This window comes from Bubalus bubalis, chromosome 4 (genome assembly GCF_019923935.1).
Source record: "Bubalus bubalis isolate 160015118507 breed Murrah chromosome 4, NDDB_SH_1, whole genome shotgun sequence".
NCBI lineage: Eukaryota > Metazoa > Chordata > Mammalia > Artiodactyla > Bovidae > Bubalus > Bubalus bubalis.
The window spans coordinates 25,171,222-25,183,790 of NC_059160.1; the positions used below are offsets into that span (position 1 = coordinate 25,171,222).

Here is a 12,569-nt window from a genome sequence, read left to right on the forward strand (position 1 = left end):
GAGCCGGTTGCTGAGCATATCGAGATTGATGAGATATTACATTGGCCCCTCAGGATTTCATATAGACAAAAAAAAAAAAGGAGCAAATGTATTTTGTAATTTATCCAATCTTATTTCTCTGGAAATCGGACATCCTTCCTTGGTATATCAAGACCCCTGACGTATCCATTGCCTTGTGTATTATCAACAGCGCTGCTTTACCATAAAGAAGCAAAAGAGGACATAAAACCTGATTATGCAAAATGAAAATCTGAGTTAAAGAGAAAGACGCTTCATCTAATAGAGCCACATAGGAGAATAGGAGATATGCCAACTGCCCCCTCCCTCTTCCCCCTCCCCCCACTCAGTAACAAAGACACACAAAGACACACACACACTACTACCACCACAACAAACACCTTACCTGACTTGCCCACGCCTGCTCTCCCAAATATTGCCAGTTTGACCTCTGCACTTTTAGCCATGCTGGGTGCTGGTAGACAATTCACTGTGGTTCAAACTAAAGAGCTGAGAAGATCTTTGTGGTTCCAGCCCTGGGATTCACCATATCATGGTAAATCTGCAATACTTAAACAAAAGAGATTTGCGAATTCACAAATGACTGGAGAATGAATTTCATATTTATTAAGCATTTTCTATGTGCCAGAATCATTGACTTGATCAGTATCTTCCCTGTTGATCGCCACCACAATCCTGCAAGAGGGCTCGAGGAATTTACTGTAAACCATTCAACTAAAAAATGATAGTTCCAGGACTTGCTCTTCAATCTGTCTGGTTCTAAACATACCTTTTTTTTTTTTACATACGATAGCATTTTCAAAAGCACTTCCTCAAAGAATGTTTTATGTCAGTAATTGATAACAAATCCTTGTCTGTAAATACAAGTATTTATCATGTGCCTATAAATACCCAAATATACAAACACACACGATGGGGACAGTCACATTTGGAATTCTATTTCCCTTTAGGCTGACTAATACACATTCCTACTAGCTAACCCCACTGTAATATGATTGAATTTGCCTTTCAAGGTTTAAGTTTTATCTCCATTCACTAGATCACAAGGTCAAGCCACGTGACAGATACCCACATTCCTAAAACTGATACATAACATCTAGATATTTTTACATTTTCCTAGGCACAATGCCCTGGAACACAAAAGATAAATGCTATTATAACAACCTCAAGTACATTAGTTTATGGCATTGTCCTAATACTTGGGTGCTCAGTCATGTCTGACTCCTTGTGACCCCATGAACTGTAGCCTGCCAGGCTCCTCTGTCCATGGGATTCTCCAGGCAAGACTACTGGAGTTGGTTGCCATTTTCTCCCCAGGGGATCTTCCTGACCCAGAGATCAGAACCCCCGTCTCCTGCATGTCTCCTGCACTGGCAGGCAGATTCTTCACCACTTGTACCACCTGGTAAATGACAGTATGTAAACGGAAGCTTCCCAGGTGGCACTAGTGGTAAAGAATCTGCCTGCCAATGCAGGCGACGTTAAGAGATGCGGGTTCAGTCCCTGAAGACCTCCTGGAGGAGAGCACTGCAACTCCTCCAGTATTCTTGCCTGAAGAATACCCTGGACAGAAGAGCCTGGCAGGCTACAGTCCATAGGGTCACACAAAGTCAGACACAACTGAAGCAACTTAGCACGGATGCAAGCCCACTTTATATTATGGGTGCTTTAGGAATGACGCCAAGGTCCTTGGTACCATGGAAATGTAAAATTGGAAAGTCTTGGAGTTAATGAAAAAAAAAAAATCCTCCAGCCATCACAGGAGCCCTTTCATATGACCAGGCAACCATCTAATAACCACTCAGGGTCGAATTTACCACTTCCAGGGGTGGGGGGAAATAGCAGCAAAACATCAACTTTTTATTTTCTTTCACTCAGAGCCCTTCAAGTACCTAGCAATTACTAGGAGCCTTTGTCCCATTCTAGACTTCTACTTTCTAGGAAAGTGAGACCCAGTCCTCTTTCTTGGTTCTACACGGAGACGTCTGTTCTTGTTTATGCTTTTTGACCCTCATCTTCCCTCTTGACCATATGCAGCTCCCTTCTCTGGCATTTGCCATTTTAATCACTCTAAAAACATGGCATCCTCTGCATTCAACCCCTTGAAATGTGACCTGACAAATTACCCAGCACAAGTTTCATGGGATTCTTCCTGTTCATCAAGGCATGGTGGTTATATTCATATTAAGGCTCACATTTTTCACATGAACTGCAGGCTTCCCCATTCTGAACTTCTGCAATCAATGTTTTCATCTTAAATACAAGACTTCACTTTCAAGTATGTTATCTAAACATATGAACCGTTCCTGCCAGGGTTTTGGCATTTACAAATTTTCTAAAAGAGCTTTTCCAGAGAAAGAAAAAAAGGAAAAGTTCTTTTGAAAAAGTATTTCTACAAAGACATTAACATGTAATTGTTTCCTTCCCTATGCATCTAAACCATTGACCTCTGCCTCACAAATTCTGTATTTGCTGACTTCCACAGTGGCAGAGCTTCCTCCGAAGGACAGAAAGGTCAACATTAGCATTGGCTGTTGTTTACTTCATCAAAATAATGAAAAAACTCCTTAGTGATCATTAGTAGCACAAAACACAGAAGTTGCAACATCTGTAATTTGTCCAGTCCCACACTTTCAGCTAAAGATAAAAGAACTTCGTTGTCATTTTATGTGCATTCATTAAGAAAAGGCCTCTGTGTTTAAGGTTCAGCGCTTCATCACAGAAGCATCACAGAAGCATAATCTATTGAGATATATTAACTAAATGAATTCCAAATAAGAATGGCAAGCATTTCTTTGAAACATAGAACATGCAAGTGTCTGGAGCTTGTATAAACAGCAATTTGCTATCTCATGCAGGACTGCTTATTCCCATGCCCCTAAAAATCCAAATAATTTACTATCTGATTTATGCTTCAAGAGAGTAGCCATCAAATGTAATTTGAAAAAAATAAACAAACACTTGTTAAGTCAAGTTTTTCAGTAATTCCCAAATGGCCTCAGAGGCATAGGAACTTCACATAAGAAAGAGAAATTGTGTGGGTTGAATGTTTCATATATAACGTAATAAAGATACAGCTAGTTAGCATCAATTTTAGGTTATGTTAAGAAAAACCCCTTAAAGGGAGACACAAAACTGACATACATCTTTGAACATTTCTCACATGAATATGTGAAAAAGTTACATTTGATAAAGACAGGAAACAAAGATAAATGTGTCAGTTGTATTAATAAGGGACCTGTTGCCAAGTCTCTGATGTTCAAAATAATTCAAGATCCAAGACCTTCCATAACATGGATGGAAGAAAACATTCGTTTTCATGATGTTGGGCAGAAGTCTTCTGTCTGGGTCTCGAAGCTGCCGTTCGGTTTTTAGGTGGACAGTGTTTTAATAGGACAAAAAATTCTCAGTTTCTGTCACTACTAAAGCTAAAATCACAGGTAAGAGGTTCATTTGAGAGATTAAAGGTGTATTGATCTTTTTCCTAAACAGAAAGGTACCAAAAGAAAGCTTAGGAAGACTCCAAATTCTGTTACTGTCAATGCATGCATTGATTCATCCCACATTCATGCTAATCACAAATGGTCATCTTCAAAGAGCTTACAATCCAATATGCCTATGACATTTAGTTCACTAATAAGCTGATCTTATTTATTTTTTAAAAAATATGTATTCACAATAAATCCCTAAACTATTATACTTACCACAGTCCTTGCTTTCTACATCTTCTTTGGGGTGGGGGGGGAGGTGGAAAACACAAGCATCTTTATAAGGTAATAGTTGTTTCAACTTCTGTGTTTATGGTCTCATCAAAATAAAGTGCAGGTATTTAGGGAAGCAAAGAATCTAATCTGACGGTGGGGATGAGATTCTCTTTGGACCACTCCTTCTCTAGCTCTGAAACCAAGTTTTGCCAGTCTCATTACCAGGAATTGTCCCTCATCTTATCACAACGCAGCACGCAGGGGAGGAGGAAGATTGTAGGAGACCCCTGGCTATAGCGTTGCTCAGAAAGCAACAGGTATCCTGGAATGATAAACAAGCCCATCGTGGACTGCAGGTCACTTGCTCTCAATCTAGGCGGAGGATGGAACCTGAGTCAAAAAGGCATTTCTGATCTTAGCCCCGAACGGAGGGTGCTGTCAAGCCCCTGGCGTTGGCTCTCACATCACCCTCTCGGCGACCCCCAACCCCTGCCTGGGAGGACCCAGGGACCAAGAGGACCGCCCCCAGAGGCCGAGCGTTCAGGGGCTCCGAAGGGTTTGCAGGAAGTCGTCCCGAAAGGGCCACCTGGGCACGTGCGTTACACTCACCTGTTCACACTCTCCAGGCCCGGGAGAGCTGCGGTCCCCTGGCAAGTTCGGAAGCCGGTCCCCGGGACCGCTAACCCTCCCACGTTGCGCAGCGCAGTCTGCGGGGGGCGTTTCCCAGCCGCTGGGCTGAGATCGTGGGTGGGAGCGGCGGCAAGCGCTGGAGGAGCGGCCGGGGTCCCCTCGCTGCCGCTCGCTCCGACTAGTGGCGGAGGGACTGCGGCAGCACGCGAGCTCAGCCCGGGAGGCCGCCGGGATGCTGCAGTGCGGCGCTCCGGCGCCCCCTACCGGCGCCAGTGCCCGCTTCCCACCTCGAGGCTGCCTCCAGCTGCAGAGTGTGAGCATCCATATACCCGCCTTCGCCGCACCCGAGACACTCTTCGCTTGGCCCCACTCAGTTCCCGGCCTCTGGGTTCTCACAGAAGGACCTCGTCCCTTGGTTAAAACCTCGCGTGTGAATGCACCACTGCGTGATGTTTTCTATTCCCTACTTCAAATCATCCTCACACCGTCCTTTAGAGTCATGTTTAATTATCCCCATGAGACCCAAGAGAAAACAGAGGATAAATAACTTGTCCTGGGGCTTCCCGGATGGCTCAGCGGTAAAGAATCTGCTTGCAATGCAGGAGGCGCGGGGTCGATCCCTAGGTGGCGAAGATCCCTCGGAGAAGGAGATAGCAACTCACTCCAATATTCTTGCCTGGGAAATCCCATGGACAGAGGAGCCTGGAGGGCTATAGTCCATGGGGTCGCAAAGACTGGGACACGACTGAGCGCAAAACTTGTCCCCAAGGCTAGTAAACGGTTGGAATGAAATTTTGGGCCAGATTGGAAACTGAGATGCTAGAAGAGACATCATTTCAGTTCAGTCGCTCAGTCGTGTCCAATTCTTTGTGATCCCATGAACCGCAGCGCCAGGCCTCCCTGTCCATCACCAACTCCCAGAGTTCACCCAAACTCATGTCCATTGAGTTGGTGATGCCATCCAACCATCTCATCTTCTGTCATCCCCTTCTCCTCCTGCCCTCAATCTTTCCCAGCATCAGGGTCTTTTCAAATGAGTCAGTTCTTCGCATGAGGTGGCCAGAGTATTGGAATTTCAGCTTCAATATCAATCCTTCCAATGAACACCCAGGACTGATCTCCTTCAGGGTGGACTGGTTGGATCTCCTTGCAGTCCACGGGACTCTGAAGAGTCTTCTCCAACACCATAGTTCAAAAGCATCAATTCTTCTGCACTCAGCTTTCTTTATACTCCAACTCTCACATCCAATCTACATGATTACTGGAAAAACCATAGCCTTGACTAGACAGACCTTTGTTGGCAAAGTAATGTCTCTGCTTTTTAATATGCTATCTAGGTTGGTCATAACTTTCCTTCCAAGGAGTAAATGTCTTTTAATTTCATGGCTGCAATCACCATCTGCAGTGATTTTGGAGCCCCCCCCCAAAAAAAAATCAGCCACTGTTTCCCCATCTATTTGCCATGAAGTGATGGGACTGGATGCCATGATCTTAGTTTTCTGAATTTTGAGCTTTAAGCCAACTTTTACACTGTCCTCTTTCACGTTCATCAAGAGGCTCTTTAGTTCTTCACTTTCTGCCATAAAGGTGGTGTCCTCTGCATATCTGAGGTTATTGATATTTCTCCTGGCAATCTTGATTCCAGCTTGTGCTTCTTCCAGTCCAGCATTTCTCATGATGTACTCTGCATAGAAGTTAAATAAGCAGGGTGACAATATACAGCCTTAATGTACTCATTTTCCTATTTGGAAGCAGTCTGTTGTTCCATGTCCAGTTCTAACTGTTGCGTCCTGACCTGCATATAGGTTTCTCAAGAGGCAGGTCAGGTGGTCTGGTATTCCCATCTCTTTCAGAATTTTCCACAGTTTATTGTGATCCACACAGTCAAAGGCTTTGGCATAGTCAATAAAGCAGAAATAGATCTTTTTCTGGAACTCTTGCTTTTTCCATGACCCAACGGATATTGGCAATTTGATCTCTGGTTCCTCTGCCTTTTCTAAAACCAGCTTGAACATCTGGAAGTTCAGGGTTCACCTATTGCTGAAGCTTGGCTTGGAGAATTTTGAGCATTAGTTTACTAGCATGTGAGATAAATGCAATTGTGAGGTAGTTTGAGCATTCTTTGGCATTGCCTTTCTTTGGGACTGGAATGAAAACTGACCTTTTCCAGTCCTGTAACCACTGCTGAGTTTTCCAAAGTTGCTGACATATTGAGTGCAGCACATTCACAGCATCATCTTTGGGTATTTGAAATAGTTTAACTGGAATTCCATCACCTCCACTAGCTTTGTTTGTAGTGATGCTTCCTAAGGCCCACTTGACTTAACATTCCAGGATGTCTGGCTTTAGATGAATGATCACATCATTGTGATTATCTGGGTCATGAAGAACTTTCTTGTACAGTACTCCTGTGTATTCTTGCCACCTTTTCTTAATATCTTCTGCTTCTGTTAGGTTCATACCATTTCTGTCCTTTATTGAGCCCATGTTTGCATGAAATATTCCCTTGGTATCTCTAATTTTCTTGAAGAGAGCTCTAGTCTTTCTCATTCTATTGTTTTCCTCTATTTCTTTGCATTGATCACTGAAAAAGGCTTTCTTATCTCTTCTTGCTATTTTTTGGAACTCTGCATTCACATGCTTATATCTTTCCTTTTCTCCTTTGCTTTTCACTTCTCTTCTTTTCACAGCTATTGATAAGCCCTCCTCAGACAGCCATTTTGCTTTTTTTGCATTTCTTTTCCTTAGGGATGGTCTTGATCCCTGTCTCCTGTACAATGTCACGAACCTCCATCCATAGTTCATCAGGCACTCTGTCTATCAGATCCAGTCCTTTAAATCTATTTCTGATTTCCAGTGTATAATCATAAGGGATTTGGCTTAGGTCATACCTGAATGGTCTAGTGGTTTTCCCAATTTTCTTCAATTTCAGTCTGAATTTGGCAATAAGGAGTTCATAATCTGAACCACAGTCAGCTCCCGGTCTCATTTTTGCTGACTGTATAGAGCTTCTCCATCTTTGGCTGCAAAGAATATAATCAATCTGATTTTGGTGTTGGCCATCTGATTATGGCCATGTGTAGAGTGTTCTCTTGTGTTGTTGGAAGAGGATGTTTGCTATGACCAGTGTGTTCTCTTGGCAAAACTCTATTAGCCTTTGCCCTGCTTCATTCTGTACTCCAAGGCCAAATTTGCCTGTTACTCCAGGTGTTTCTTGACTTCCTACTTTTGCATTCCAGTCCCCTATTATGAAAAGGACATCTTTTTTGGGTGTTAGTTCTAAAAAGTCTTGTAGGTCTTCATAGAACCGTTCACCTTTAGCTTCTTCAGCATTACTGGTCAGGGGATAGACTTGGATTACCGTGATATTGAATGGTTTGCCTTGGAAACGAACAGAGATCATTCTGTCATTTCTGAGACTGCATCCAAGTACTGCATTTCAGACTCTTTTGTTGACCATGATGGCTACTCCATTTCTTCTAAGGGATTCCTGTCCACAGTAGTAGACATAATGGTCATCTAAGTTAAATTCACCCATTCCAGTCCATTTTAGTTCGCTGCTTCCTAGAATGTCGACATTCACTCTTGCCATCTCCTGTTTGACCACTTCCAATTTGCCTTGATTCATGGACCTAACATTCCAGGTTCCTATGCAATATTGCTCTTACAGCATCGGACCTTTCTTCCATCACCAGTCACATTCACAACTGGGTGTTGTTTTGGCTCCATCCCTTCATTATTTCTGGAGTTACTTCCCTACTGATCTCCAGTAGCAAATTGGGCACCTACTAATCTGGGGAGTTCATCTTTCAGTATCTTATCATTTTGCCTTTTCATACTATTCATGGGGTTCTCAATGCAAGAATACTGAAGTGGTTTGCCATTCCCTTCTCCAGTGGACCACGTTCTGTCAGACCTCTCCACCATGACCCACATACTGAATTTAATGGAAATTCATATCTGTATATTGAGAAAGTTCCAAAAGCTTCACACTCTCCTTGCAAGATCAGCATTTATAACAGTTGAATTGAAGTCACTGTCCCTCGTCCTCAAAACCTAGCAATGATAATTAATAGTCATGCTATGCTAGACCACCTTTCATATCTCTTATCTCATTTGGTATTTATACACTCCTTGAGGTAAGCACTCATATTTAAAATTATTATCCTTTCATAGATGAGGAGGTGCATTTCAGAGAGATTAAATGATTTTCCAAGACTATGACACTTTTGGTTAGAGGAACAGGAAACACCTAGGTTATTTCTTTCCTTTGAAACATAGGTATCCTTCTCAAGACACCAGGTGGACTCCAGGAAGCTATCACGTAGAGCAGACAGGGACCTGGGGCTGAGTGTACAATCTGCAGTGTGTTCTTGATGGGAGAGATGTAAACAGGGAGGCTGTTTCCAGGGCCAGCTCACCTGAAAAGCCACTGCAGCCATGAGTTGTGGGCCACACTGACCAGAGCAGTTGGGTCTGGGACAGAGGCAGGAATCTCCTTGCAGCTTAGGAGTTGTCCTAAGAATTCTTTGAGAAATCTCAAATACTGTCTCCTCTGTGACTTTTCTGATCACAGACCTATGTCTTACTGCTAAGTACACACTTGTGTTAGATGACCCAACTCTATGTCTCCTAGCACCCCGTGCTCCATCATCACATTTGCATTGTACTCATTTTTATTTCTCAGTCTTCTCCATGAGACTTTGACATTCCTGAATGTAGGGATATAGCATAATTGTCTCTGTACCTCCAGGATCTACGATAATGGTGGCACATAGTGGGTGCTCAAAAAACCGTTGAGTGAATGAAGAGAACAAATTGGGACTGTGCATATTGGATTTATTTGCACATGCTTAATTTGGGATAGAATAGCTAGTAAGAAGTTGAACTTATGAGTCTGAAGCTCAGGAAGGAGGTCTGAGAGAGAGATTGAAGTGTCTCAGCATACAGGAAGTTTTCAAAGCTTCTGTCATGGAAAGAATGATCCAGATAGATTATATGAAACTTTATAGAAATCCAATTACATGGAATTCTATGGCTTTAAGGTGTTCAGGTTTCACATGTTACCTTCCTCTCCTATCAAACCCTGTATTCATGGAAAGAAAGAAAAAAGAAAGTGAATTTGCTCAGTTGTGTCTGCCTCTTTGTGACCCCATGGACTGTCCATCCATGGAATTTCCCAGGCAAGAGTACTAGAGTGGGTTGCCATTTCCTTCTCCAGTATTCATGGAAGGAGTTACCAAAAATATCTGTATTTACATATCTATATGTAGATACCTATTTTCCTACTTACAGAGACTTAAGTTGAATTCCTACTTTGCCACTCTTATCTAATTGGAATTATTGAAAAGGGTCCAAGCCAGGCTCCTTTTGTAGCAGTTCTTGGGAACTTGTCTACAAAATCTGTTCTCTCCATCCTTCTACTTAGCCCATGTAGGTAGGCCAGCATTCCCCTTTCATTAGGGAAGCACTTGCAGGCATACCTACAGCTCTCCATATTGGAGCCTGATACACATTGTGTGATATTTTCAGAGCATGCGTGCGTGCTCAGTCGCTTTAGTTGTGGCCAACTTTTTGTGCCCCTATGGACTGTAGATGACCAGGCTCCTCTGTCCATGGGATTCTCCAGGCAAGAAGACTGGAGTAGGTTTCCATGCCCTCCTCCAGGGATTTTTCCCCACCCAGGGATCCAACCCATGTCTCCTGTGGCTCATGTGTCACAGGCGAGTTCTTTACCACTGATCCACTGGAGAAGTATAAATATCTTCAGTAGCCTGTATTCTGTGAGAGTAATATCCCAGCATATTTGCTTGCTAGGCAGCAATAGCCCTCGAGAGAGCTCTTGTTGTCCTCTGGTCCCTCAGCCTGACTTCAGGCTTAAGCTAAAACTTCTAACACAAAATTAGTAAATGAATCATCAGTATAAGCCCCAAATACCCATTACAGACTGGAGTGTGTGTGTGTGTGTGTGTAGTTGCTAATCATGTTCATTGCAAATAATTGGAGTAGTTGAAAAATACAGAGAAGAAAATCACACTCCAAATGATGCCATCCAGAAATAACCATTGTTATCATAAGAGAACCTCATTAAAGATGCTGTAGAACATAAATGAATCAATGGATGGATATACTGATATTAAATGGCATGTAGATATGCTGAGGGCCATCATATCCTTTTAATAATAAATAAATGCTATTTTTTAATTTAATAAATACACTAAATTAAGCAGAAGCTAAAGAAATGAAAGTGAACCTTAAAAGATTATCTTCACTTTAGATATTTACTCGCTTTGAAAGTAAAAATGTTAGTCTCTCAGTAGTGTCTGACTCTTTTTGACCCTATGGACCGTAGCCTGCCAGGCTCTTCTGTCCATGGAATTTTCCAGGCAAGAATACTGGAGTGGGTTGCCATTTACTTCTCCAGGAAATCTTCCTGACCCATGGACCAAACCCAGGTTTCCAACATTGCAGGTGGATTCTTTCCCAGCTGAGCTACAGGGGAAGCCCCTATATGGTTTGTATTTAACCACATATTTTAGTCAATGTCAGTTGACTTCTTGCCATTTAATAAGGAGGAAATTAGCCTCTTACTTCCCCATCCCTCTTCCTACATTTTTACTTCTGTATTATTTTTATCAAGATTTTATAATATCTGCATTTGTTCTGTAACTGTAAGTCCCAAAGGGCTTTAAACTTAGTCCTATATTTAAATGAAATAAATTTATTCAATTATTTTACTGTAGTTTTTTAACTCATGATTATTTTGATTCATCCCTTTTCATTTCTTCCTGCCGTAATATTCTCAAGAAAGTCTTGGATGGGCTGTATTGTATAATGGAGTATATTCAACTGTTTCTTTCCTTGCTATTTTTAATTTATTTTGTTATTACCCTTCTTTTGTGTATGTAATCCCCTTCCTCCTTTTTTTCTTGCAAAACATATTTTTCTGTTTATTATATTGTTTATTTTAATCAGATATCATATTTGCTGCAATACATAATAAACCAATTCTTCCTGGCTCTGTTCCTCCCTTATCTGAAACCTGTTTGTTTTTTCCTGTGAAGCCATGGCTTGAGGGCTAAGCATTTCACTCTGTCTATCATGCTGAGATGTGAAGATAAAACAAAGAGGAGAGGTCACTGCAGTTTCTGTGCAGCCTTGTTAATGGCCGAGTGCCAGGATTTAGTGTAGGCAATCAGGATCCACACTATTCCAAAGAAAAGATTCCCCCAGACTTGAGAATCTCCATTCATTCTCGGAGCCCTCTACACTCTCTCGTAAGCCATTCCCACTGACCCTGTCCCTCCTGTTAGAAAAGGAGAAGGATAGTTGCTCAGTTTATTTCTCTCCAAAATTGGAAGTATTCATTATTGGTGAAAAGAATACTCAGGAGTTAATGACTCACTGAAACTGCTTCAGGAAGTCAGAGCCTGTCTATACCATAATCTTTTGTTCCATTAGAAGATTCATTTTAAAGTTTTATGGCAAGAAATCAAACCCATTTCCTGATTTTGTTGCTGCAAATGACTTTTTTTTTGGTCTGTGGATAGGCGTTATTGTTGTTATTCTCTATTTAATTAGATATTCCTCGTGCTCAGTTGCTTCAATATTAGGCAAAGGAAAATCTGATTTGGGCCATGGCTGGACTTTCCCTCTGCCTGGGAACAGATGTAAAATCTTGTAGAAGATAGTCACAGAGAGAGAATTCCAGATATTTGCATAGACATGCCCCTGGGACCTTGGCCAGTCCATGAGCTTGCACGTTGTCTCATGAGTCTCTGGGAGACCTAGGAGAAGAACAGCTGTGTGGTATCTGAAAGCTGGGCAGAGATTTCAGAGATCTCAGAGTCCTCGAAGAGACACTGGAGTTGACCCAAGCCAGAGTTCAGAGAACTTGGTGAACATCCTGAACGTTTGACTGAGACTTCAGTAGGCCCATATCCTAGGAGTGACAGTCATGCTTGGAAATAAGAACAAGAATCTAAGAAGAATGGCAAATGTGAAATACATTCCCTCCCCTGAATGAAGACTAAGGCGAGACCTTGAGAGGGACAAGCTAATCCACCGGTAAATTAACTGCCTGCTGAAACAAAACTGTTGAGAAAGAGAACACGATCCAGAGCTTCTCTAATCATCATCTATAATGTCAGACATTAGTATTTGTCTGCTTGGGCTGCCATAGCAAAATACCACAGACCGAGTAAAGTAAACAACAGA

At 42.2% G+C, this 12,569-nt stretch overlaps 1 protein-coding gene across 2 annotated transcripts in view; it reads right to left on the bottom strand.

The window, feature by feature from the left end:
• The window catches only part of RERG (RAS like estrogen regulated growth inhibitor), a 135,001-nt gene extending 130,444 nt beyond the window's left edge, over positions 1-4,557 (bottom strand). The window contains exons 1-2 of one of the 2 annotated variants that reach the window (XM_025283316.3): positions 4,332-4,557; positions 404-567 (exon numbers count right to left, since the gene is read on the bottom strand). In XM_025283316.3, the coding sequence (XP_025139101.1) occupies positions 404-464 (61 nt within the window). In that variant the 5' untranslated portion in view covers positions 465-567; positions 4,332-4,557. The remainder of the gene's footprint in view (positions 1-403; positions 568-4,331) is intronic. The other variant, XM_025283315.3, reaches the window with a different exon arrangement.
• Positions 4,558-12,569: the final 8,012 nt, after the last annotated feature.